Source organism: Aspergillus saccharolyticus (assembly GCF_003184585.1).
Source record: "Aspergillus saccharolyticus JOP 1030-1 unplaced genomic scaffold BP01scaffold_18, whole genome shotgun sequence".
Classification (NCBI taxonomy): domain Eukaryota; kingdom Fungi; phylum Ascomycota; class Eurotiomycetes; order Eurotiales; family Aspergillaceae; genus Aspergillus; species Aspergillus saccharolyticus.
The window spans coordinates 287,052-313,502 of NW_020290628.1; the positions used below are offsets into that span (position 1 = coordinate 287,052).

At 50.0% G+C, this 26,451-nt stretch overlaps 11 protein-coding genes across 11 annotated transcripts; 5 read left to right on the plus strand and 6 right to left on the minus strand.

Moving 5' to 3' along the window:
• Positions 1-21: 21 nt before the first annotated feature.
• BP01DRAFT_423956 (cytochrome P450) lies at positions 22-2,037 on the plus strand (the record flags this gene model as incomplete). Its single annotated transcript, XM_025579658.1, has 9 exons — positions 22-45; positions 126-270; positions 327-477; positions 595-725; positions 776-843; positions 933-1,043; positions 1,098-1,484; positions 1,555-1,727; positions 1,782-2,037. 9 exons carry the CDS (start codon positions 22-24, stop codon positions 1,960-1,962), a joined length of 1,371 nt encoding a protein of 456 aa, XP_025430736.1. The 3' UTR covers positions 1,963-2,037.
• Positions 2,038-2,258: 221 nt separating this feature from the next.
• On the minus strand, positions 2,259-2,513 carry BP01DRAFT_297861 (uncharacterized protein; the record flags this gene model as incomplete). The annotated part of the gene is made up of 1 exon (XM_025571895.1): positions 2,259-2,513. A coding segment is annotated over one exon (255 nt), but the record flags the coding sequence as incomplete, so codon positions are not given.
• A 2,196-nt stretch (positions 2,514-4,709) lies between these two features.
• BP01DRAFT_374453 (uncharacterized protein) lies at positions 4,710-7,295 on the plus strand (the record flags this gene model as incomplete). Its single annotated transcript, XM_025576829.1, has 9 exons — positions 4,710-5,343; positions 5,380-6,169; positions 6,204-6,207; positions 6,247-6,285; positions 6,325-6,472; positions 6,506-6,637; positions 6,677-6,921; positions 6,961-7,143; positions 7,191-7,295. The coding sequence occupies 9 exons, from the start codon at positions 4,710-4,712 to the stop codon at positions 7,293-7,295; spliced, it is 2,280 nt and encodes a 759-aa protein (XP_025430738.1).
• Positions 7,296-7,750: 455 nt separating this feature from the next.
• Positions 7,751-9,682, minus strand: BP01DRAFT_383321 (uncharacterized protein; the record flags this gene model as incomplete). The annotated part of the gene is made up of 1 exon (XM_025577421.1): positions 7,751-9,682. One exon carries the CDS (start codon positions 9,680-9,682, stop codon positions 7,751-7,753), a length of 1,932 nt encoding a protein of 643 aa, XP_025430739.1.
• Positions 9,683-10,431: 749 nt separating this feature from the next.
• BP01DRAFT_423957 (uncharacterized protein) lies at positions 10,432-10,931 on the plus strand. Its single transcript, XM_025579659.1, has 3 exons — positions 10,432-10,632; positions 10,683-10,766; positions 10,814-10,931. The coding sequence occupies exons 1-3, from the start codon at positions 10,492-10,494 to the stop codon at positions 10,871-10,873; spliced, it is 285 nt and encodes a 94-aa protein (XP_025430740.1). The 5' UTR covers positions 10,432-10,491; the 3' UTR covers positions 10,874-10,931.
• A 2,293-nt stretch (positions 10,932-13,224) lies between these two features.
• BP01DRAFT_342061 (DUF3237 domain-containing protein) lies at positions 13,225-13,962 on the plus strand (the record flags this gene model as incomplete). The annotated part of the gene is made up of 4 exons (XM_025573473.1): positions 13,225-13,439; positions 13,506-13,715; positions 13,764-13,831; positions 13,921-13,962. Coding segments are annotated over 4 exons (535 nt in total), but the record flags the coding sequence as incomplete, so codon positions are not given.
• Positions 13,963-14,133: 171 nt separating this feature from the next.
• On the minus strand, positions 14,134-16,485 carry BP01DRAFT_374455 (cytochrome P450; the record flags this gene model as incomplete). The annotated part of the gene is made up of 7 exons (XM_025576830.1): positions 14,134-14,329; positions 14,403-15,015; positions 15,070-15,199; positions 15,249-15,389; positions 15,437-15,467; positions 15,510-15,807; positions 16,473-16,485. The coding sequence occupies 7 exons, from the start codon at positions 16,483-16,485 to the stop codon at positions 14,134-14,136; spliced, it is 1,422 nt and encodes a 473-aa protein (XP_025430742.1).
• A 1,953-nt stretch (positions 16,486-18,438) lies between these two features.
• BP01DRAFT_342063 (putative extracellular lipase) lies at positions 18,439-20,118 on the minus strand (the record flags this gene model as incomplete). Its single annotated transcript, XM_025573474.1, has 1 exon — positions 18,439-20,118. One exon carries the CDS (start codon positions 20,116-20,118, stop codon positions 18,439-18,441), a length of 1,680 nt encoding a protein of 559 aa, XP_025430743.1.
• Positions 20,119-20,802: 684 nt separating this feature from the next.
• On the minus strand, positions 20,803-21,913 carry BP01DRAFT_66048 (UbiX family flavin prenyltransferase). The gene has a single exon (XM_025580003.1). It carries the CDS (start codon positions 21,735-21,737, stop codon positions 21,054-21,056), a length of 684 nt encoding a protein of 227 aa, XP_025430744.1. The 5' UTR covers positions 21,738-21,913; the 3' UTR covers positions 20,803-21,053.
• BP01DRAFT_66058 (uncharacterized protein) lies at positions 21,878-24,359 on the minus strand. The gene is made up of 6 exons (XM_025580004.1): positions 23,660-24,359; positions 23,357-23,613; positions 23,077-23,308; positions 22,243-23,028; positions 22,107-22,180; positions 21,878-22,059 (listed from the first exon to the last, which is right to left on the minus strand). Exons 1-6 carry the CDS (start codon positions 24,262-24,264, stop codon positions 22,019-22,021), a joined length of 1,995 nt encoding a protein of 664 aa, XP_025430745.1. The 5' UTR covers positions 24,265-24,359; the 3' UTR covers positions 21,878-22,018.
• Positions 24,360-25,562: 1,203 nt separating this feature from the next.
• On the plus strand, positions 25,563-26,311 carry BP01DRAFT_383329 (uncharacterized protein; the record flags this gene model as incomplete). The annotated part of the gene is made up of 2 exons (XM_025577422.1): positions 25,563-25,606; positions 25,681-26,311. 2 exons carry the CDS (start codon positions 25,563-25,565, stop codon positions 26,309-26,311), a joined length of 675 nt encoding a protein of 224 aa, XP_025430746.1.
• Positions 26,312-26,451: the final 140 nt, after the last annotated feature.

The window sequence follows — 26,451 nt, forward strand, 5'->3', positions numbered from 1 at the left end:
CAGCAAAACCCGGGTAGCACGATGTGGTTTATCACATCCAGTGCCGTGCGTTGCGCCGCACTCGTCGCTTGGGTGAGGACAAACCTGTATTGACCTAACGAGGTTCATCCGTACTAACGAATAAGCTTTTATACACTTACTTTCTCTCACCACTGGCCTCCCTCCCCAATGCAGGAATCCTTGCTCCCGTGTCCCGTCTTCTATGGGAATTTCCCGCCGAGTATCGAGGCAGAATCACCCTGGATCTCCCGAAACTTCATAGAGCCCTTGGTAAGGATACCGCCATCAGACTTGATATATTGCTGATAGCTATGGATGGTGCTTAGGTCCTCTCATCCGAATCGGGCCGAATCAGGTGTCCTTTTACTCACTTGAGATATACAAAGCGGTGCACGGACCGATCAGTCTGTTCTTCAAGGATTCTCGAGTTTATAGCCAATTTGTCCAGGATGGCCACCCTGCACTCTTCTCCATCACGTAAGTGATGCCCGCCGTATCCGTTCGTAATACGGCAGCTGATCCGGAAGCCCGCCCAAGTGACACAAAGGAACATGAACAGCGCCGACGACACATGGGTATTCTGTTCAATCGCAGCAAAGTCCCCGCGTTGACAGAGATGATGTTGCGACAAATTGATAAATGGATCAATTGCTTGGCTATTCTTGATGCAAAAGGGCCTCTTAATCTCGGGCTTGTGTGCCGTGCATTGGAATCGGATATACTTTGTGAGTGCTCGCGCCATTCACTTATCAGCCCGGCTAACACCAGTATGCAGCAACATTTGCATTTGGCGATGCAATCGGCGGGATCGACTCGCTTGAGACGGGAGAAGAACTCGCTATCGTCAGTGAGAATGATCTCAAGTCATCAAAAATGCCGGTTGCAAGTAGCCGTCCAACTTTGGTCATCTCTACTGACATTGTTTGCTCTAGTATGTGAACTTTCAAGACCTGACCGGTCTATGGCATCTTGCTGCCGCACTTATCTTCCGCTTCTCCGGCTGGGAGCTGTCTTCGGTCATTAGCTCACAGCGCTTTGATAATGTAATACTTCCGCATACAGTGAGACGTTAAGTGGTATGGCTGACTTGGAGACAGTGGGCAAATGCACAACTTGTCGCCATGAAAGACAGCGAGAAAGGATCTGGTCTTTCTTTCCTGAAAGTAATGGCCGGAGCTCGGATGCCAGAGCAAACAGCGCTCTCCGAAGCCAAGGAGATGTTGGGTCCTGGCACTGACACTACTTCCGCCACGCTAGCCCATATACTCTACGCTCTGTCGCTTAATCAAATCTTTCGAGCAGATCTCGTTACCGACCTCGAAGCATCTGACTGGCCGACTGACATGTCTGCATTGGAAGCTATACCCAGACTTGTTGCCGCTGTCAAAGAAGGCATAAGGTGGACCGGGGCAGCAGCAGCCATGCTTCCTCGAATTGTCCCGCGGGGAGGTCAATTGCTTGCAGGCAAGCATCTTCCCGAAGGGGTACGTACATCGCCGACCCGCAAGCCAGCAAGAGACACCTTCTGGTTCATGACTGATGAGCACCACTCAGACAATGATCTCCAGCTCCCCGATCTGGTATCTCCGCGACGAAATCGCCTTCCCCAACCCCGAGCTCTACAGACCTAGTCGGTGGCTGGACCCGGGAAAGAATGAGGCAACATCTCTGCGAGATGAATACTATATTCCCTTCTCTAGGGGCGCGTCAACTTGTATCGGTAACCAGTACGTGCACTCATGTCGTACAATGAAGGACCAGCTGACTCAGCGATGACGCAGTTTCGCATATTTGGAGCTGTTTCTCTCGCTCTCGCAAGTGCTCAAACGATATTCCATTCACCCGGGAGATCAATCCACTGTGACTGGCCCAAGTCACGAAGCTGTTCTGCCATCGCGGCGAGAATGGGTTGCTGCTGTCCCTGTGCACAGATTGAAGGTCACTCCGCGGGAACGACATTGACCAGGAACGGACAAAAGCTCACTAAATGGAATATTTCGTATTGTCGAATGATTACACCTAGGTAATACCATGAGCACACTGAGAGATCAAGAATAATTTACTCGCTGATAGTAGAGTGTAAGATATGTAGAACTGTAAAGTGAGCACTGGGCCACATTAGTATCACGTGAAGCTAGGCTGGGGTCCGACTATCGTATTTGTCGCGGTCCTTCATTTCTCCGGATGCCCCGCACTCCCCATTGGCACTTGTTGATCAGACAATTTCAGCCGCCTAGAGTCAGATATGCAGGTTGTCCTCATGCCGACCGAGTCATCTCCAGCTTCATGATCAGTAAAACTCTCGTATCGTACTTCTCCCCACTAATATCTTCTGGCAAGATGTTCTTCTCCCCGTTTGCAATCAAAGCCTCGACAAGAGTGCATTTCCCCGCCTCCGCAAACCCCAAACTCCGGTAGAGACGAACCGTCGCCTGATTTTCCGCTCTCACCATCAACCGCACCCAGACCCCAGGTGGCGATTGCCGAACGGAAGCCAAGTAGTCCAATGCCTCTTAGCAGAAACGCTTCCCGTTTATGGCAAGGCGGGCTACCCACTCCTCGTCGGTAAGGGCTGTTTCGATCTCGAGGGTCGAGGAAAAGGAGGCCGCGCTGACGGATAGAGCGCGGAGGCGCAGTTATTTGTATTCTTGTACTGATGAGGCGATTGTATCATTCTTCAGGATGCGGAAGAAAGAGTATTCGTAGGTTTGAGCCGCCATCTCAATCATGGATGGCAATGAAGCGAGTAAGACTAAGATTCAAACAACTACAGGAGAACCTACGAGAGTAAGATGCTAAGCTTCATTGACTGACATTAATAATAGCAACCAGCTACGGAGTTTGAAGCTTCTAAGATTGGAACGGGATAGTGGAAGCTTTGCCTCTGGAATTTTTGATCACCATATCAATAATCCATGGCACTAGGTTGATCTCTGACTACGAGTAGTCAGCTACCGTGTACTCTACGAGTAGTACTGTGACTATGAGTGTGTACTCTTGCTGGCCGTTGTGTCGACAGTATTAATTAAGTAGTAAGTGGTCTTTCAGGCGGTAAAGCTTTCAGCGTTGGCTTGTCGTAGTTGGCAAGCATTGGTACTCAGTTACCCTCTTGCGAGCTTCCTATCGGGAATAACCTTGTCCACGATTAATGCACAGTTGCCAGACACTTCCACTCGGCCAAAATCCATCGCAGTGGGAAATCGCTTATACAGGGGCGATCGTCTTCCAACGACATTCTTGTGATACCTGAACCACCAAAGTTGAGGAAAAGTACTCCCATGTTATACTTTAGCATCTATAAGCGTACACTCAAACTGATGATATTCTTGTTGGTAGTAAAGATCGAATTATCGACGCAACAGACAAACGGGGCCGGCAAATACCTGCATCACGTGAGACAAATTACGAGGGCCTTCGCTGCGGGTGCCTCCCTCAGCCAAAGGCGTTGCAAAGCACACTAAGTTAACGCCTTTGGGCGGATACATACGATATCCAGCTGAGCTTGAGCATACTTGAAGGAACTTGAAGTGATCCGAGGTTATAGGCTGCTATGCAAATATGCTTAACTTCAAATGTCCATATAGATCGACTTGATCTGAATCTTAGCACATACGACCACAGGGTGTGGAAAATAGGGCTTCCCGTCCGCTCAGCCGTACTCAAGCCACACGCCGGGAGGTTAGTAGTTGGGTGGGTGACCACCAGCGAATCCCTTCTGTTGTATGTCTTTTGTTTCGTATCTTTTTTCTTCTGCAACTCAGCAACCAGCATGTTCGACTGTTATCACACCTCTTTATGCTTCTTCCAATAGTACATACAATCTTACACTACTGGCGTACGTACGGCAGAGCCTCGCCATGTGGAGTGATAAACGTGCATGATCACAACCAGAATGCTCGCGACTCCCTCACCGCGGAGGACTGAAACCCTTCACCTTGAATCTAAACCGAGCTTTTGGAAGTGCTGAGACGAGATCATAGTTCCAGCTGCCACAGAGCGTGTTTCAAGTCGCACTGGAGATGATTGCGATTCAAATGACAGGATGGAAATGGACAGGTTTCCGTAGAAAGGGAAAGCAGGGAAGCTGTTAAGCAACGCAGAATATGACTCAAGAGAGAGAGATCACAGACTCCGGAGAACTGTTGTGGGTAACTTAGGCCTAACTTTCTGAATTCTAGCGGTAGTCAATTGTCTCGTGTCATGTTGGCAAACTTCGTTATCTTTACTTCTTTCAAACCAATATAGGGCTTGGAATCATTACCTTCCTGATCGCTAAATCATGGATTGTCATCTGCAAAAACAATGGCTGATTGGAGTTGAATAAATCACATTTAAATATCGCCTGTATCTAGAGCCTACTATATATCAACCTCTTGCCCGTGTGTTGCTTTTCTATATCTCACCTACATCACTGGAATATCCCATTGAATTCATGAGTTGTGAAAGCCTAGTAAGTCATAGAGTAATAGATCACTATTTCCACAACCCCACCAAAGCACCAACGCGACCTACCAGATCATATGCCCTTTTGTACTCCCTAAAACTAGTAACAACCACAAGTCACGTGGCAGGGGGTTTGCACTGAACGCCTGCTTGATTCAGAATACAACTTTTGCTTCTTACACGACCTTCCTACGCTTCTCTTCTCGACTTCTTGTCTATACTTCATTTGAAAGGCTTTGGGGCTGGTTAGTCTTTCTTTAGAAGCCATGCTGCCCAAATTCTTGCAGAGTAGCTATGCCCGCTACAAAGCAGACACCAACACATCTGTAACATGGTTACTCGAAACAGCTAATCGGTGTGGCTATCACCCACCAACCCTCTCTGCTACGCCTCCCACTACGAAATCAAAGGAAAAATTCAATAGCAAGAGCGATGACTCTGATTTAGAACCTCTTCAATCCACCGCGACCACCAAAGATCTACAAAAGTTCGCCGAGATAGTTGCGGGCTCAGCTCTTCCAGTACCGAAATCGATCCTTACCCTTGCAAAACGCGCCATCAAGCTGAGAAAAGAGGTCACTTCCTGGTTCTTGGGCAAGGGGGACTCCGCGAACAATGAGAGCCATGCTCATTTCATTACTGCGCTGGAGGAAATCTGCGATATTCTGGAGTGGAAGACCCACTGGCCCTCGAAGCCAGATGCCAAGCAGCCACCACCGACTTCACCATCCCAAACTGATGACATCAAAACTGATTGGAATACAAACAAATTTGCGGTCCTCACAGTTGAAGAACCCCAAGAGACTGCGCAAACTCAATTGAAAAGCGAAGAATTGAAGAAAATTGTCCAGGTCACTGTTAACGAAGAGGACGACGAGAAGGCAGCAGACGCGGATCTTGGTCACCTGTTCTTTAAGTCCTTCTGCTTATTCCAAGACTTACATGATATGCGAAACTTCATTTCTTTCACTTTATCAGAGTATCGAGACAAGAAAGTCGACCTCATGAGCGCCGAGATCGTGACTGACAGTGCTTTGCAACTCGCCCGAGATCTTGTGGAGGAAGTGGAAGCTGACTGGCGCACTTCCTTATCAGGGCAAGGGGATGACGTGCAGAATCTTGTCTTCAATCTTTCCGTTTTGTCCCGGGGTGGATCTGCGGTACCTTCCTTAGATATTGGCCTGCCATACAACAAAAACATGGCTGATATAGCTGACTGGTGTTACGTTCCCACCAAAGTCTTGCTTGAGTCCTTTGCAAATGTTCTACAGGCCGAGCACGTGCCAGTCTTCAAGAAAGGTCACTTCGGCACCTATGATTCAAAGGCAGATAGAGGCCGAATGTCTCCAGGTCAGAAGTTCGAGGAAGACAAACTAATAATGTTCTCGTTATTGCCTGAATTTTGCATGGTCCATACATTCGATCTTCATATGCCTGCTCAAGACACGATTACTGGAGGCCTCACCGAGTTTACCAAGACCAAGAAGGTAACCTTGTGGCTTTGTTATGCCGTTCAGGTCTTCCTCGATGTTCATCACATGATGCGATACTCTGTCTTGGGTGCTTTTGAAGACCTCCGCATGTCGGGACTTCGTATCCAGAAGACTATTGATGACTATCTGCAACTGTCTAAGACACACCATCCGCCCGGATTCTGGCCAAAGGAGGGGCACAAGACAATTCAGAACATAAGTTCTGACGTGCAGTCATGGATCATACAAGATTTGTTCCTTGATAATTCGAGTCATGCCTGAGCTTAGTCATGTTGGTCCTCTGCCCGACAAGCACATACTTCTCTCGCAGCACGCTATCCTTTGCGGCTTGTTTCTGTTTAATCTCAATGTTCGTATGCAGTAGATGGGTCAGCAACTTGTGAGTCAGTGGTACGATGTCCAACTGTTGGCCTTTTTGCACAACCTCGTCATTAACTGTCCCCCACACAAAGACCTGAGATGGCCCGACATGGATGCATTCATCAAAATTCATGGCGAGTCACACATATTCGTCGGATCGCGACCTAAGAATGCTAGTGAGTCGCTAAACAGGCTTGAGTTGGCCACAGGCACCTCGTCGGCTCCTCATTTTGCCCGCAATTCCGGGGAGAACTACCCTTTTCATAAGCCAGATGGCAAGAATGCTCGCTTGCTCAAGCCCACAACCACAGTGGCCGAATTATTCTTCGCCCAATATGTTCGTGGGTATTCGAGGGACGATGTCGGGATTGCCAACGTAGAGCTAGTCCTAGACAAACTTTCGCAATTCGAATCAGATGGAACAGATCTTCAGAGATGTAATCCGAAGCTTATTCTTACCAGACAGTGGTCTAGTACCCACAGAATCGGCACACTGCAACTTCTCGCCTTCCTGAGAATCAAGCTATATGAAGAGGAGCCAGTTATTTTATACAACTACTTCGGTATGCATAGACGGTCCATCGAGCTTCTCCGTCTAATTCGACACAAAGAGCATCAGAAATTTGTTCAATAATTCACTCCATCCTATAATATGCCTGATGAGTCGTGCATACCCTACATTGTCGTTCTTATCCATCATGTTGCGCGGGGCTCCGCACAGATTTTGCGTGAAATGGGGCTTTGTCCACCAGGAGCTAAGACGTGGAGCCGTATTGTTGTGAGCGCTGGCGACGTCATGCGGGAATACTTGAAGAAGAATGGTGAAGTGGCCTGTAAAGAGTTGAGGGTTTCTGCAAAAACAAGAAGCCCATTCACAACGCCCCTGTCTATCAGACCAGCGAATCGCCTGGGCCAAAGTACTATGGGTTTGGTCTGGAAGACATGCTGGGCCCCAAGGGAATGGCCTCGCTCATGACTGGGATCCCAGTGGCCGATTAGGTACGATGGCTGACGTGATACTATCGTGAAGTTCTGCGTGTCTGAAGATTCAGCTGTATTTCTTGCATGTGGTGGCCCAATTTTTTCGGTATATGCAACATCATCCCTTCTTCATTATTTAACGACTAGCAAATATTAAGCCTAAACTGGGATGTAACATGGATGGTCGTTCTGCGCCCATTGTATCTTGTATCGGTCGTGGTGGATGACACGATGGATGACAAGTCACTGTAACCCCATGTAGCTACATCGTTCCTTTCCACTTTCTTCAATTGTGGTCATTGATTCTCGACAATATAATAAGCATATGTCTCAAATAAGCTCGCGTTCAGCAGGAAATATGAAAATTGGAAGGTTGGCTTCCTCATACTTCGGACAGCAATGCTATTGGAAGAATTGAAAGCAGCAAAACCAAACATCGTGAACTAAAAAGAGCTGTGATGATTGACTGAAAATCAAACTAAAATAATGGCCTTCATCTCTCCACCTGCCGCCATACGGAAATTCTCCTTCCATTCTTCCATGCAATTCTCTTCCTGCACTGTGTTGAGCATGAAGTACCCAACTCGGCGGAAGCTCTCCTTATCGCCAACAGCCTCCCTCAGGACCAAACCGCTCCACTGTCTCAGCCACGAATCTTCCACAATCACTGCCAACCACAGCTCTTCCAAATCTTCAACCTCAGGATCCCACTCTACCTCGACCCAATATCTGTCCCCCTTCAACCCCGCTACCTCCATTGCATTCCCATCACAACTGCTGAACTGCGTCTTAACCACAAAGGTCCTCAAGGTGAGCTGGACGATCCAATCTTCCTCTGTACCCTTGCTATATTCTACCCTCTGCGCGAGACACCGTTGATCGGTCTCGTCTCCCCAAGCAACCGGTGAGTGCATTTTTCCCCCTCGTATAGATGCCCAACTCCAACTAGGCACACACCCGTCCTTTTCAGCGTCATCATCGTTGACTGAATCTCCGACCCTCCAGCCAAGCGACAAGGGCATTGAGCCCCAGAAATGACCTGCCAGATACTCACTGTCGTCCTTCGACTGAGCGCTAACATCATCAGCCGATCTCATCCGCCTCGCCACCTCGTCTGCCAGCCATTCCACCCCGACTAGTTTTTCCCTCGCACCTATCCTCTCTCCGCTCGCTGAAACCGTGGCTGTATACTCGTCGAGAATCCTGTACCAAAATCCCAGCAGTGTATACCATCCTGCATCACTGGGAACGATGGTGTCACGGTGTGGAAACCGGTCCGGCCCAGTCAAGAGTGAGGAAGGGAGGTAAGGGATAATTCCGGCGGGAAGTGATTCGCTTGCTGGGTTGAAGCAGCTGCATTCCCAGAAGATTTCCGCAGCCTCAGAGTCGATGGTCAAAAAGCGGGGGGTAGCTAGGCGAGACTGGATGCCCCCTGAGTGATTGCCGTTGTGGTGAAGGGTGTCGGGGAGATACGACCAGGGGATGAAGGTACAACTCAGGCTGTTGTTTCTGGGCTCATCAATCTTGCCGCTGCCTATGACTATTTGACCCATGACTCCACTTATCGGAGTGACCTGGAAGGGGAGCATCTGGTTTTGCGAGGCCATAGAGTGGTTGAAGACGCTGTGTTTGGCGTCTCCGGGAATGGACAACGCGATGGTGAGGATCGCGTTGGAGTAAAGACACATGTCCTCCTTTTTCATTGGAGAGTATGGCTGCTCTACAGACAGATTGCAGACTTGCGGGAGCCAGATATGATTGATCCCGACCGCCTGAAGTAAGGTGAAGACTTCACTCAATGCCGCAGGCAGATCAGAGATACGCGCGCCACTGCGCAGGGTCTCCACAACTAGCAGCCAGTCTTTCCCGGCGTGGTCAGAAAGCCCACAATGCAGCACCGCATAAGGTGCTTTGAACCTGTTTTTATCCAGGATCATCAATCGCACATTTCCCTCACGGGAAATCTTCAAGAGCTGCGACGGGTGGTACTCAGGTTGCAAGTTCCGGGGACAGGCATGCTCGCGGAGACAAACCTTCAGCCAGCCTTCGACTGCCGTTATAGTATCCGCAAGCCGAGCAGAGGAGTCTCTCATGCGAGGACCGGGGTTGAATGAGAGGGTCTCGCTGGGTACTGCGAGCAGGGTGTAACAGTACGGGGTAGTGTCATGAGGCTGCGGCTTACCGCTCTCGTTGTCGATGATCAATTGGCTATAGCCTGCATCATTGTAGATGCGGTAGCTCCAGTTACCGTCAGGCGAACTGTCATTCTGAGTAAGGTCATGGAGGATCGACTGGCAGATGTAGCAGCCATTGTGGGCTGCCAAGGTCAGGGAGGCGGTGTTGGGATGATGAGGACCGTTCCAGGCCGAGGAGTGGAAAACTTGGTTGCAGTACGAGCAGAGCATTTTGTTTGCGTCCTTGTCTTGATTCTCGAAGAAGGATTGATGATCAGATGCAGACGATTCCTTGTCGAGGGCAATGAGCAGGTTTGATAACTCCTCCGAAGGCGATGTTGCAACTCGAAGCAGCCAATCAGAAGCTTTCTACAGCGCTCCTGCTAATTGGCTGCAGGTTCCCCACGGTTCAGCCCTAATCTGATCCTCGATTTTTCGTCACGCTCTCTCTTTCGACCTTCGACGGCGAATTAGAATTGCTCGGCCCCTGTTGGCAAGCCATTGGCTGGATTTACGACCTTTGCTCCGCCGTCAATTGCTGTGCAGCCTGCTGCAGATCATCTGAGGGGCCACGGGACGCCTTGTATCACCGCCGTGCTTTATCAAAGCGTGCTTGTACTCTCCGAGTGTGCGGGGACATGACCAAAGTCATAGTGGCAAGGTGTGCAAAGTACATCACTCAGTCGTCTCTGAGTTTTGAGGTGATGCATCCCCGCGACGAGGGCGGCTTTACCCCATGAATATACGAGCATTGTGTGACTAAGTTGGGGTGTGGTCCCCTCAGTGCGCAGCTGTATGGTCGACACCAACAACGCCGACTGCTTACGTTGGATTCAGTTACTCTGCCAGGAACACTGATTAGAGATGTGCTAGAATCAACCTAAGCTGTACACTTCCTTTGCGGAGTCAGTCCCCCAGATGCGGGTATAAAAGAACGCTCGTCGTCTGCAGACTTTGAGATATTCATCACAGGCCATTCATCTACAACACCACAACGCCAAATCGGTAGACTACCACTGGCACCTTATTGCACCATCATCATGAAGGTCAACATCATTTCTCTCTCCCTTCTCAGCCTTCTGTGGGCGGGAATTGGCCTCGCCGCCCCGGTCGACAATGCTGTCGACGATACAACTCCGGAGGTCGGTGGAGAGGATTCCATCCAGGAGATTCTGCGAGGAGTAAGTCGGCCTTGAATCTTTTGCTGGAATGTTGTTGACCCAGGTGATAGACCTGCAGCAGCGTGACGCAGCAGTGCACGGCGCAGAAGCGTCCCGGAAGCGTTTATCACGCTCCGTGTCCGAGAGACCACCGAGTGAGTGTCCTTCTTGCTTGTTTGAGAGACCGTGCTCATAGGACTAGTGTGGTGCGCGACACACCTGCAACATCGATACTATCCGGCTTACGGCGGTTTGCAGCTGAGCGGCTGTGGTCGATTAGCTCAGGATCAAAACGGGCGATTCTGTGCGCTACAGCGACGGGAAATATAGGCTATGTGTCGGAATAGCTGTATATGGATTGAGATGGACACGCGTTGAGTTTAGTTCATTCAACATGAATTGGCTCTGTTTGGTTTGGCTTTGTTGAATTCAAATATTGATTTCGTACCAGCTCGCACCCTCCGTAGACTGTCCTGTAACCTTGACATTGGTAGACGGAGAAGCATTTGACTCGCAGGGTTGGCATCTTGAGTGAAGAGTGACCACGCAGGTGCTCAGCTGTCGGCACAGAAGAGTAAAAAGACCCTAGATGAGATGAACGAGCGATTGCTGCGGAGTTGTAAGCTTACTGCCGGCTCCCTCGTTGCAATACTGATGTTTACCTTGGGTCTGATCCGGGTGGGTCATTTCGATATCACAGCCAATATTAATCCTTCTGTAAGAAAACCCACCGCGATGCAGAAAGCTCCATGCTGACATCATTTATCGGACATGTTGAACCTCAAATTTTGGTTAGATTGTATCAATGAAGCTCAAAGATTTGATTCTGCTATGATGCCTGGTCGAAATCGCAGTTACTCTCGCCAACTGAGACAGTTCAAGCACCTTGTTGATTAAAGAGTGGATTGGCGGTTACTCTCTAAAGGTGCTTTCTTTCATCAATCTCTGAGACATCGTGAGAACCCACCCTGCTGTTGTAGTCTACGCCTACAATATCTTCTCTCAACAACTGCAACAGTCAGTCACCAACAGTTAGCACATACACAGCACACCATGAAGTTTACATTTCTCCTTGTCGCCGTCATCATCCCCGTCACCATTCTGGCAGCTCCAGAACCATTTCCAGAACCCGAAGCCGGAGCTCGACGCTCGACAATTCATGACATGCCCGGTCTCATGCTCGTTGTTTGCGAATGTGGCCGGCAAGAAGCTGCTGGCACCGCGTGCCGCTGATGGGCAATCCTTCATAAAGAATACCGGAGTAAGGTTCCAGTGCTACGTGTTTACTGACGAGTATATCCCAGCCATGCTTTCTTTGCTGCTTTTCAAGGATTGTCTACGAAGCACTTCTGTAGGAACAGGGACGAGAGTCGGATCTGCAGGCCCTGGGATCCGACGGCTGGATCCTGCTGTAGTTCCGTGTGCCTCTAGTTTTAAGCAAGCCTGAATTCTCTTCATTTATGTTACCTGGCTAACTGTGAGCGTGCGTCGCGAGTAGAATAATAGTAGCAGTGAGGTTACCCGAGTGCTGAGAACATCTGGCGGTTGGGTTGTTTGGATTTCTCGGAGTTTGTCTGGGTAGGACGACGTGTGTTCATTCATTCTTTTAGTTCTGTAACCCATTCCTGGCTGTTTGTCTTTTCATCATATTTCTCTCCCTTCGCTAGTTGTCGCTCGCCAATATGTTTCAATTTGCAGTATATTATTTATGATGTACCCATCACTTCAAACTCTTCATTGTCTAAACAAATGCTAGACTTTTCGATGCTTCCGCTGTCTGCTGCAATGGCCTATAGCAAATGGCTATTCTAATTCAAATAAACCCTCGAAATAGTCTTCTTTGTTGAGATATCGGGGTCTATTTCGCCGGGGTCTATATCCCCAGTAGTCATTTCAGTTTCAGCCTCACAATGATACGGAATGCGATCTACGCTGAATCTAGGTGAAACCCGTATACCCCGGCCGCCCCATGGTTCCGTGTACCCTCTGGGCCGCAGAGGGGACCCTCTCTAACGGCTTTAGGAAGACGAGAACGATGGCAGTGGAGGAAGCTTAACAACGATACTGCGCAGAAGCTACCTACCTACTACCCATGGCAGGTCGTGGTTGATCAAGAGGTGAAGGACTCGGCTGTGCACTGTGTGTAGCTCGTACACCTACACTATGTAGACAGCTTCATGAGTAGTCTGGAGGACATACATTGGAGCTGGCTTAGAAATAAGAACGGTTTTAGCGGTGTCTCGACTTGCAGCATTGGGTGGAGAGGGCAAGTTATCCACATGCACAAAGGACGTATATATTATGCTTACCCAATGCCGATGCAGCGCACACTAAGTTAGCGGCGAGATGCGGGGTAAAACAAGCGAATGCGGGGATGATCATCATTGGGCTGCTCAACCGGCTGGCTTCAGCGGCACTTGAAGGCAATTCAAACACCCTGTAGACTTGGGTAAAATGAAGTATTGTTTACATCAATACCACATCTTGTGTAGCCCGAGGCAGATCCCAATTGATCTACAATGAGCATGCACGATAAATATCGACATGGTTTTCGAATAAAAGTTCCACTACGTCGACTCAATGACTTCTTGTTCCCTCCAATCTCAACCGCAGAATGCACTTCCCAGTCCTCTCAGCATGGCTAATCACCGCTCTCTCGCTGTCTCCTCTCGTCACAGCTAAGACAACCCCCAAACCCCCGGCGCTCGACTTCCTCTACACCGTCTTTGTGGAATGTACCAATACCCTCATGCTCTCCACCGGGCCCCACGGCATCCGCAAAGCCATCCCAATTGTCGGTGGGAACTTCACCGGTCCAAGGTTATCAGGTACTCAACCCAATCCCTGTTCTACATGCTCAATACCTTGATGATCCTGGAGTCTAACGCTTACAGGTAAAATCCTCGACGTCGGCGCCGACTGGGGCCTCGTCGACCCCGCAACGGGAATTTTCTCCGCCGATACGCGGTACAACCTCCGCACCGACGACGGGGCGGACATTTTTATCCAAACCTCCGGGCCTCAGTCGCCGAGCGGACAGCTGCATCTGCGGTTGGTGTTTGAGACGGGGAGTAGGGAGTATTACTGGTTGAATAATGTGCTTGGTGCGTATCTTCTTTTTCTTCTTGAGGAGGGGCTCCTGACGAGGTTAGGGGTCGGGGTGCTGACCCATGTGGCGGATATCAATTCGACCTCGATTTTAAGGATTGATGCTTGGAATGTGAGTTCCTCTTCCCTCATTGTTTGATTAGTAGGGAGGGAAGCTAGCTTCGGTTTTACTCTGGTAGAATGTGCTAATGGTGGCCTTAGATGGCTTCGGATTGGAACTCGACAACGTTTCTGGATGCTTAGGGCTTGTTCGGATATGTTGCGGGTAGAATTGCAATGGATCATGGTGCTCGTTGGATATCCCTTGAGAAAGGAGAATGTTCAATGACAGAAAGGCTCATGCAGCCACGTTGAAGATGAATTAGACCCTGGCGTTGCATGAGCCCATGTTCCATAGACCACAAGTCGACACAATCAAAGCATAAATTCACATACATCCACTAATAGTTGTCCCTGGCCGTGAACACCAACCTGCAAGTCTGACCCTTTGGTCTCGAAGATATTTTTTTGATCATCTATATCCATACACCCGGTCATATCCGCTGCCACCGTGGTACGATATTTTGAGTACACCTCCCGCAGGAGAATCTTCATTTCCACCATGGCGAGGCTGCAAATGTCAGCGTATATCACTCCAATAACAATGAAATAAGAAAGCCTCAAGCACAGCAAGAGACACTTACTTTCTGCCCGTGCATCCTCGTCCTCCGGTCCCAAAGGCAAAGAACAGCCGATTACGCTCAATTGCCCCATTTGAATTCATCCAGCGATCTGGGTTGAATTTATCCGGATCAGGAAAAACATCTTGGTCCAATCGATGAAGTGTATAGGGCTGACAACTGACGATTGTCCCAGCAGGAATAAATGTTCCGTCGATAGTTCGTCCGCCGCTTGGAACATATCGAGGAAATGACATCGGAATGGGCGGTGCACAGCGGAGTCCTTCCTTAATTACGGCCTCGAGATAAGGCAGCTTATCAAGCGGGGTATCGGGTGTTGCAGAGCAAAGTTCCCCGTGTAGATGGTCCGGCTGAGATAGTTCCCACATCAAAAAACATAGCCCATCTCCGGTGGTGTCAATTCCGGCAGCCATGTGATCTTTGCATTCGGCTGCAATCAGAGCATGGCTAAGTGAAGACTCTTTCTGGGTGAGACGGCCGAGGAGACTGTGACTGTCTGAGTGCTCTTGTGCAGTGATACTCTGGACGTACGCGTTCGTCTTGGGCGCACGACGTGGTTTAAACCAGCTGGGGAAGTACGGGGCCAGCTTAGGTAGGTAATATTGCAGCAAATTCCCTGCATGAGTCAGTATATTTCCAGAGTAGTGGGCTCGACAAATGAGAGAAATACTCTGCAAACTGTGATGATAGGTCATCTCTTCCATGATTTGGAAGTTCTTCGCATCGTTAAGAGAACTCAGCCCTCCAGGATGGAACATAAAATGCGTCACGCAATCGAGGGCATAGCAATGGAGAAACACCTGAAGTTGTCAGCACTCATACTTCTAGACAGAATACGCGTATGCTTACATAGACGTCTACACTCCTAGCCAAGGCAGCACCTTGTAAGACAAATGGTTCTGCCCGCTCGCGAATGGTGGACACGTGAGGCTCGCGTAGGATATTTGACATGGCATAGCTATCGGCGAGCTCACGTTTGCGTTGGCTATGCTGCTAACTTATCAGTGCTGATCTCCGTTGACTGGGTAGCCACTGACTGTTCGTTTGTCGAGAGTTGAAAACATAGTCCTAGAAAATTAACATAGTACCAGACCAAGCAGGGTAACCTACTTCATCCCAAACTGACGGAACATATCGTAGAATTCGGTCTTATTGTAGCCGCTCCCACCCGAAGCATAGATCTCACGGATGGCCTCCAGAGAAGCAAATGACACCTCGTTTGGGCTCAAACGAACAATAGGTCCGTACTGCTGATGCAATCGATGGATGTACATGCGACGGCCGGGGATAAATTCATGATACTTTAGTGGCAGACTGCTGACCTTGGTCAACCAAGGACCAGGTATTTTGGCGACAGGTGAGATCAATAGCTTGGCAAGGGAGCCGCACAGCAGGAGTGCGGCTACCACTCACAGCAGAATCATCTTCGCTAGAGTTCATGTTGTAGTTGTGCCATCGTGAAGCTCATGATATTTATCAGATTGGTCGACTGATAAGCGTCATCCGCAAAGGGAAGCCCAAGGAGATGCAGTGCGGGGTCCCGATAAGCCACTCCGGCAACGAATTGGAGGTCTTGCTATTCCTTCATGGTCACGGCAACACCTCCAGCATGGCCATTTTCGTTGGGAATTGATATCTAGAAGGTTAACTCAAGCGGCCCGATGAAGACATTCAGTTGAATCTGCACCTCCACCACTGTTCGACTAGTATTATGGTTCAATTGAGAGACCTTCCTTAGAACCTCAGAGATGATGCGGTCATAAATCGCAATAATCACAGATGAACCTATCGACGCAATATTGACCGAGGACTGGGGAAGCCCCAGATCGGTTTGCGCATCTCATGCAGGTCACGGGGCGACCAAATCGAGACACCGACAAAACATTAAGTAGCCTCTATCTTTCTACACTATTCCAACTCACTATTCATCTCATCCTAGTCAAATACATCATGAATCAAAGCAGCATTGCCGTCGTCGGGTAAGTCTACCTCAAATCATCTTTCCGATACCCACGACCACTGACACTCACGCAGCGCAGGAGTCATTGGACTTAGCTGTGCCATCCGCCTCGCCCAACATGGCCATCGTGTCACCGTTATTGCCAAAGAATTCCCCGACGACGTCAATATTAATTACGCCTCCCCATGGGCCGGAGCACATTCCCGACCCGTCCCCAGCACCAAACCTGAGGATTCATCTCGAGCAGGAGTTTGTGCGTGAAACCTACCTAGAGCTCCAAGTTGTGTCGGAAAAATACCCCGAGGCCGGCCTCAGTTCGTTCCCGGTGTAGAATATTTTGACGTGGCGGACCCAGCCTTCTTCTGACCTAAAGCTCACCCAGGAAAACGGCTACGCTTCGTGGCCAGGCTTCCGCGTCCTTGACCCTCGCCAATACCCTGAGGGACATCCGTCCGTCAAGCTTGGGGTGATGTACACTGCTTGGGTGCTGAATTCACCCGTGCATTTGAAATGGCTGAGCCAAGAAGCCGACAGACTTGGAGTCAAATTCATACGCAGGAGACTGGTCGCGCTTGAAGAGGCAATCTTCGTCCCCCGAGCGCAGGAAAAGCGCCAGGATATTCTTGCGGTGGTTAATGCCAGTGGACGCGGTCTCAATGATGCCAATTCGTTTCCCTCTCGCGGGCAGTTTATTGCGGTCTCCAACCGCTGTGATAAGACCGTAAGCCACCATTGGTCTGACGGGTCAACAACGGTCGTTATCCCGAGACCTCTCGGCAGAGGTACCATTATAGGTGGAACGAAGGAACCGAATAATTGGTGAGTGTCGCAACCCTGTTCTTATGGTGGAACTAACGAGCGAGGTCACACACAATATCTAATAATGCAACAACTTCGATTCTCGCCAGAGCGGCAGCGCTTTGTCCAGAATTCCTGGGAGGCCCTGCAGATCCAACCAGCGAAACTTTAGGATTTGATGTTCGTGAGGTCTATATCGCTCGACGTCTCATGCGGCATGGCGGACTCCGGTTGGAAACAGAGCTTTTGATTTTTCAAGATACGGCTGAGAACGGTATGGAGACAGAACAAAGTTGTGTGCCAGTGATTCATTGCTATGGAGCTGACCCAAGCGAATACAAGCTGAGCTGGGGAATTGCCGATCGAGTTGATCGCATGGTTTCCGGCCTTGCAAAATAGAGATGCGTTAGTCTCATCACTTTAAACAGGTGAAGGAAATCTAAGGAGAATTTTGCGCATGGGATTACATTTCTGCGTTTCTTTCATACCTTTATTTGCATCCTTGGATGGGGATTAGCATGGACGTACCCTCTCAAAGGCGGTCTCACACATCATGGTCTTCGCGAGCTAGCAAGAGTTGAGCAGAAAGAAAGTACTATACCTCTCTTGTCAACATGGCAGCAATTTCTTTATTTGACAGGCCACGATATCGGTATCACACGTCCGCATTATAGTCCAAGCGTTTGTTTCTCTTTCCGGACGGAGCACCGTATCAGAAATTACCAGTATTGTTTCATTAAACCTCATGTCTTCCAGCCAGTCCGGCAGGAACGCCTAGCGTAGCTCAACGACTGTACCTCATTCCATGTCGAAATACGATATTGTTCGTTCAGGCAGTTATAATTTAGTACCTTATACTTATTGCTCAGGTTATCAAAAATACCACGAAGACTGCTGTCATCCTTTCTGTCGGTTGGTGACAATGACCTCTTCCTATTTCTGGCGGAAGGTATCGGATCTTCCCTGGCTTGATCCGCGGAAACACCTGTACAGTAACCTCATTTCCCGTACCTCCAAGCTCTCCGAATGATTCTCGCAGGCTGTCACCATTTCACTACAACAAAAGTTGTTTTAGCGTGTCAGGTAGCGTCTTGATTGGAATTTTCTGCATACACTGTCGGACCAGTTTGAGTTTCTGCTCCTCTACTATGGGCCTAAAGCTGCGCGAACTATACATATGATATACCTCAGCCAAGAGGATCTTCATTAGACATATTCACTATCCTAATTTATGTAATCAAAATGTTATGTATATATATGTAAACATATCACCTGACAAGACTAGATATGGAAGGTATCCACATTTTTCAGAATAAAGTCATACGTTTCGTTTCGAAAATTGTCCGCCAACAGGGCCACCGAATTGGCCTGGAAGTTCATCAACTGCTGGCCCTCCTGCCACTCGGGCCATTCGGGATAGCTGCCACGATAGACATTTGGGTCGAGGTCATGCACGAAGCTGAAGTAATAGGTGTGGCTGGATTTGGCCGCATAGTTGGGCCAAATGCCGTAGAAAACCTGTAGCAGGTCGCTGCCGTGGAAGGTTCCGAGGATTGGTGTGCCGTAGTCGTAGCTCGACAGGTACGACCAGCTTGGTAAATTGGGTGCTATCTCAGCGGCGTAGGCCAAGAAGGCCCTGCGGGTGATGGTGAAGGTCAGATCACCGAGGATAGCAGCGAGACGCTTGAACTGCGGGTACAGGTTGTTGCTGGTGCCCGTGCGGAACGGAGAGCCATATGTTGTGGTATCTGGGTAAAGGCTGATGAGCTCATCGAGCTGCTCTTGACTGGCATCGTAGAAGAAGTAGTCGCTTAGGTACTTGACTAGCTCGTCGGTTGTGGTGATGTTGGACTGGAAGAGAGCAAACAGTGTTCCCTCGTCCTCTTGGTCGCCCACAATGAAAGGTACGCGCGCAAATTTGCCGGCCCTTCCAAGAACGTCCGGAGATGCCGTGAGCACTTTTCCGTCCGGTCTGGGAACGTACGACAGGGCAATAGAGCTATAACTCAAGATACCAGGAACAGAGTTTGCGGCGTTCAGGAACTCGTCATATGACAAGTCCCGTAAACACGCAAGCGTATCGTTGGCGGAGGAGCATTTGGCCGACGAGACGACGTGGTCGTAAACAGCTTGTCCCTTAACCCCATCGACCGGATCAGCAGGTACGACACTCCCGGAATCCATGATGCCTCCACGAAACAACGGCTTGCCCTTATAAGTGTTGTCGCCGTCATAGAGCACCATCTGATCGAAGACAGAGATTGCACCGGCTGATTCACCCCAGATCGTGACTTTTTCCGGGTCTCCTCCAAAAGCTGCAATATTGTCGGCAACCCACTCCAGAGCCAATCGTTGGTCCAGCAAACCAAGATTGGAAGACCCGTCCTCCTTGATCTCTTTGCCCGGGAGGAATCCGAATCCACCCACGCGGTAGTTCATCGCAACAAAGATAACGGGTAGGTTCAAGTCGATCGATGACTGAACCAAGGATGTGCCGTCATACATTGACTTCGAACCAAGCTCAAATCCACCTCCGAAAATCCAAACCAGCACGGGCAACTTCGAGTCAGAAGTAGTTCCCGCCGGACGACGAATGTCGATGTTCAGACAGTCTTCACCGGCATTTGTCGCAACTTGTACCAGTGGATTATCGGCAAGAATGCCTAGGACTGAGGTTGGGAGATCACTGGTGGAGAAATAGAATTGCGGGCATGACTGGGAGCTTCCAGTGGCTTGAATTGTCCCAAGCGACGTCTGAATCGGCTGCGGCGGCTTCAGACGCAGCGAGCCGGTGGGTGCTTGCGCAAAAGGAATGTTGTTGAAGACTTCAACATTGCCGGCTGTCCCAACGATAGTAGCAACTGGACTAGGAAGAGTCACAGTAGGGGCTGCAGCGCGCGGGGTAGGCACCGCGTGAACCACCCACGAAAAAGCAAGCCAGACGAGAGAAGGGGTCCTCATAATTGCCTGCGAGTCGAGCCTCGACGTTCAAAAGAGCCACTGGATAGGCCATCTTGCTGGGGAATTATATAACTCTTTCCCTCGTCTTCGTGGTCCCATTTTTGGTGTTGCAGGCCCCGTTGAGCTATTCTTTTGGGCTCCATAATGCCATGACTCTTCGCTTTTCCATGTGTCTCCTCGGCTGACACCCTAGTCTGCTCCTCTCTGCGGTTGTAGTGAGAACATCGGTCGCATTGGCAAAGTCCGACGGAATGGTCAGGAGACTGTGCCAGCCGCAATCTAAGCTGGCAAGAAGTGGAGGTGCTGAGGAGGGAAGTATGGTGAGGAACCGGGTGTCAGAGATCTCACACATGAACCGAGGTTTGCGAGAACCAAGATGCCAAAAACGGATAGGGTCGTCGGTTCCAGGGCTAGGTTCCTGGATGTCAGGTTGAAGAAGAGGGACCATGCACCCTTTCCCCGCAACTCCATGCACTGTGCGGGTGATCATTTCCATGTGGGGCAAGGAACTCCTCCGAGAGATTTGGTCTATGCGTTGTCCCTACTCTGATCAAATTCGCGGTCTGTTGTTCATTCGTCGACTTGTCGTAGAAATGCGTACTTGGTTTGTCGAGTCTGCATTGCCTTTTAGCCGGTTGACTGCTGTTCCTGGCGCAGACTGAGTACCTGAGTGGAGATGTGAAGAATTGGTTGTTTGGGACTCCGAGCGATCCAACCGAAGAGTAGAAACACGTGAAAATCAAGGTTCATGATAGTAGATAGTGGAGTTCATCCGCGGTTCGTCGATTCTAGAAAGCCAACAAGTCCCAAAAATAGGTGTGTCATCCAGCCAAAGTCTAATCGTAGAACAGATCACGCCCCTGAAATCAAACCTAATGACGCTCAAAAAGAGGTGCGCCTAGAAAAGAACCCAAATGCGACCGACCACAATCCCATCACTTTTCCCATCCGTTCCATCGCTCAAATTCTCCAGTGTCCAGATTGAATAAATCCAACATCCGTCCGACACTCTGGTCGATTAATTCATCAATACCTGCTGCTTTGATGTAGAAGGCTGGGACGGGCGGGAAGATAACCGCTCCGGCGCGTGTCACCTCGAGCATGTTTCGCAGGTGAATCTCGCTTAGTGGCGTCTCACGCGCCACTAAAACTAATCGCCGTCGCTCCTTGAGCATCACATCCGCCGTGCGAGAGATCAAATCGTCACAAAATCCTGAATGAATAGCTGCCAAAGTTTTCATGCTGCAAGGTACAACAATCATCCCGTCCGCCCGGAAGGATCCGCTCGATATCGGTGCCGCCATGTCATTGATATTGTATACGTGGTCGGCTAGAGCCTTCACGTTCGATGGATGGTAATCGGTCTCGTATTTGACTGTGGCTTCGGCCCATTTACTCAGAACCAAGTGAGTTTCCACATTTAGGCGTCGCAGAGCAATCAACACTTTGATTCCGAGCAACGCTCCCGTAGCGCCCGTCATTGCAACCACAATGCGACGCCGACGGGGTGTGGGTGCAGGGTGCGGCGGACGACTCTGTTCGGAGGCCATCCCGTGAGGGGGAGAGGCTGAGCGACCGGAGTTAGGAGTAGCGGTACCGGGAAGGATTGAGCTGAACATTCTCGAGGATAGATGCGACCAAAGGATAGTTATGAGCACTTGAGATCGATTGTCTCCGATAGGACCTTGCTGGATGATTATATAGGTTTTTCATGGCGATGAATCTGGAGTTCAGCAAAGGTTTCCGTTACTTCTTCCCAGATATCTCTTTGCCTGGACTCAGATCATGGCACCAGAGAACAAATGATGTCCGAGTTCCCGAGACCTCCGAGTTCCCGAGGGGATCGAGAAAAGTGCCTGATTGGGAATTACACCATACCTTCCTAGTCGGAACTGTCGACTCAGGAGAAACCAATCTCTTGGGATAGGTCAAACATGGGCACTTTTGTTGTTAGCTCCATCAAATATACCCTTACGAATATAACCTACCATTCATGATCGAGTCGAGATAGGACATGGGGGAGAAGTCCTGTCCCAGAACGTCAGGAAAGCCGGTGGAAAATCTGCACCGTTGTTAGCACCCCATCAGGACCCACACGTGGGTATGGCCATGTGGGCCACTTACCCAATTGCGGGCATGAGAGTCTCGACTAGCTGCGGATTATTCGGTGGCCCGGCGTCGCCCTCTTCCTTCTCCCTTTCCAGTGCCGCCCGCACCGCGTTTCGCAGTGTAATTAGCGCCCGGATGTGCCTCTCGGACAACCATTGCCCGTTCTCCGAGCCCGACTTCTCCACTGAGCCGACTGAGCCGGCCGCAGAAAAGACCTCGATTACCTTCTGCTGCAAATCACGACATTCGGAATCGTTGCGCGTCTCTTCCCAAATGCAGAGCAGCAACGTCGAGCTAATCACTGTATGCACCATGGACCATGTTCGCAGGGGGACCACGCTAAGCGCCTGAAATTCGAGGAAAGTGTTGGACGCGTCGATTAGACTGCACTTGGCGCGCATGCGCAGGATATCCTGGGCCGAATCCCGGACTCCAGATCGCTTGAGTGCCGGTCGAGTGACAACAGAGACAGCGAAGGCTATATGCATCTTCAAGGCCAGATGCTCCAGGTTGTGATGTAGCGTTCTGCATTCTTGTAAGGTCTTCAGGTGAGGTTGCGCCCGCTGACACACACTGTCTACAGTAGCCAAGATGTCAAGCAGCCGTGATGTTTGATGCATCTCTGTCTCATTGGCTGTCAGTATGTCCAGGGCGGTTCGACATAGGAAATGCATCATATCCATATAGTTCAATTCCCGCCCCGAGAAGACCGAATTGTCAAGGGCCCAGCCAGTGACAGTCACAATTGGTGGGCGATCATAGCAAAGGCACAAGAGGCTGTCCTGCCATACGACAGTAAACCTATCATATATTAGCGTGCTACAAACCACGGAATCAGGCGGGTCTCACCATAATCTTCTCGCTTTAGACTTTACATGATCTGGCAGATGGGCAACGCTCTTCTCTGTGTGAAGTCCGATGGTCTGAGCTAGCCGCACTGTGCTGCCAAGTAATGCCCAGGCTGAATCAGATTGTCCAGTATTCTGCAATGTGTTTCCAAGGACGAGGAGTGACTGTATGATGTCAAATGTCGGTCGGAACAGAAAATTCGCTAAGCGTAAGGCTTGAAAGGAGCGCCTGGCTTCACGAAGTGAGCATAGATCATAGTCAAGTTCAGGAGAGTGCATACCAAAATTCAGGCATAGCTCAGAGCGCTGGATATGCTCCAAGTCAGAGTAATGTGCTCCAGCAGCCAGGGTAGCAAGTAGCAGGCTTATATGAGCGACCGACTTCTCACTGGACCAACGGTCGGAGATTCGAGAAGGGTCTTGCAATTCTCCCGCGGCCAGTGCATTCAGATAGGAACAAAGATCTAGCTCAAACCGTTCGATATCTACAAGGATAGGGTTGAATGGGTACGCCGACAGGCGATAAAAGTGAAAGAACCTGTATTCAGTCAGGAGAGCACACACGTCAAGCAGTGTGCACTTACTTCAAAACCTCAGCGCGCTGGGGAAGGATGCGAAGAAGTTCTCTCCATCGGTCACCGGGAGTGCGGAACTCCATGAATGGATAACTATGATAGGTGTTTTGCAGCCCGAGGACCGAGCCTACCTCACGGGCCATCGAACCGTTTGCATCGTGTGTACGGTGACGCAGGATGGAAACCACTGAATTGTCACCGGAGTAAACAAATTCATTCTCAGGGCCATCAGGTGGATGAGTTCGAGCTGGATCAACTTGCTGGAACTGTGAGAAGGGGGGGAGGATTGGCTGGGTGGGAGCAGGCGCCTGTGCCGGTGGCTGGATCGGATACCCCAGATTCGGCGCTTCCTGTGGTGCGGGAGGTGGACTGAGATCGCGAGGGGCAGCTGTAGAGGTTCGTCGACTTGCCTTGCGAGTGCTGCCATGTTTCGGTGGGCTCGGATCATATACACAGATCTCGGGATGACCACGTCGACGACAGGTCCGGCATGGCTGAGAGTTGTCGCATTTAACCTTGCGTTGGCGACACGGATAACATGCTCGAGCCTCGCGTTGAGTGCGTTTCAACTGCAGTACGCGATCAATCTCTTGGCGATCGATGGGTGCTGACATTGCTACTTGGGGTCATTTGACAGGTGGAATAGCATCTCTTGGCACAAGATAATCAATAGATGACCTTAATGTGGACTCCGTATGACAGGTCTTTCTGCTTGGGCGAGAGTGAGAGTGATGGAAATGCAGCTATCTTTCCCCGACCTGCCCACAAATTGCCCGGATGCTCGGATCCGGCTGAGTCAGCTGCTCTGCAGCAAGTTAACTAACTCAACACAGACAAGTAGGACAAACAAATTCAGAAATGAGCATAAAATGTTTGATCTAGCCAGGCAATAAGAGCTGTACAGAAAGACACAATTTCAATTGGCTAGGAGTGTTCGAGTTACGCTAGTTGTCGATCCCAGCTAAGTCCGTCTCCTTACAAGCCGAGCTGCGCAGCTGCGCTACTGGGACCGCAAACGTGGCGACGAGGCGGAAAAAGAGCGTTCAAGCAGCATCAGCAGCAACGACAAGCAGAACTTCCTAGTCTCATGAGAAAATAGGCTACTTTTACCTCCTTGTTTAGAAAAAATCTGCAACAACTTTTGATCTGAAATCAAGGGAAACAGCAAGCACTGCCTCGGTATCCGGTAACCAGTCTCGGAGGCTCGGACCCTTCGAAGCGCAACAGCCCCTGAGGGGGTCTTCGCTATTACCACGAGGACATGAAAATAACACATCGCTGAGTAGTGTTATATACCGTTCTTATCATCTCGATAGGGATGTGACGCTCGCCAAGACGATGGCTAGACTCTCGCAGATTGATACAGCTCAGTTCACTTCGTTCAAGCACTGCGATCTCGTTTCGGGACATCTGTTTGTGCCTTTGATTCCGTGAACTAGACTTCAGCAGCTATTATGGAAGCAGGACAAGTTCTTTACTTCCCACCAACTACACGGTGATTTTTTAAAGATGTATCTTTGTGCTTAGCACTTCAAGAAGCATGGAGATGCTTGCGCATATATGTTCTAAGTTTGGATAGAAGTATACAGCATCAAACTCAGAAAAGTATACCAGAACATATACGTGTGAAAGTGTTAAAGCGGTGCTAATACCAATATCACTGATGTAATCATGAGTAGTCCTGTATAAGCTAAGCTATTCACTTCCCTATGACACCACAAACTTTTGAACCGTTTTCTGGCCTGCCATAACACATAACCAAAAAGTAAGAGCAGCTTCGATCACAGTGTTAGTCCTCTGGTTCTTGTAAACCCCATAACTCTCACACATCTCGCTGACTTGTCGCTTAGTCGTTACTGAAACAACACAATCCCCACTGTGATACTGCAACCCCACAGTTCAGCTAGTCAACATGAACCAAGTTTCGCCTCTTCCACCAGTGTTAGAACGTGCTGGGTAAACAAGCTGATCCCCGTCCAAATAACCCCCATAACCGCCAGTCCACCACTGACACAAGCATCAACAACCAGATATTTCTTAAACCCGCTTGCCAGCGACATTACGCTGATCTGCGAGGGCAGCCCTTTCCAGCCCACCCTTTTGAACGCAATTGAAAAAGACCTCCTCCGCGACGACACTGGGACATCGCACACTGCGATCACTAACATGGCCCACCCAGCGACCCAGGAGGCCGTGACCATCCGCTACGCCGTGTGCTTCCATGCTAAGGTCTTCGCACAGGCGGAGTACTTTGGCATTGAGAGCCTCCAAGGCCTTGCGGCAGACCGCTTCTCGACCACGCTGCGGTCACTGCGCCGCGACGAGAACGGGTTCGCGGCCGCGATGGCAGAACTCTATGACAGGCGCAGCTGGGACTACCTACGTCTGCGGCGGCGCGTCATCCCCGAGATCCTCAACAATCAGGCTATCTATCGCTCGGGACCCGGCTGCTACGGCAAGAGCCTTAGCTCATGGCTCCTGGAACATGTGCCGGGGTTGGGGCGTGACTTGGCGTTTACGGCCATGGATGAGATGAGTCGGCTGCGTCTTCAGTTGGCTGCAGCCGAACAGGCGCTGAAGACTTTTCACAATGGCGAAGAGGCACGGGCCATTGATACTGTCCCGGAGAAGGTTGAGAGTCCTGCTTCTCCGGGCCTGTAATGTGCTTTATCCTAGCGTAAGACTGCGTACTATGTGGATTATTGGCGTCGGATTGGTTCCCTTGTTGGACTTTCTTTCTGGATTCCACGTCTTGAGTTGTTTTTCTTGTATTCAGCAACAGGCTCCGAGTGGCAGGGAGC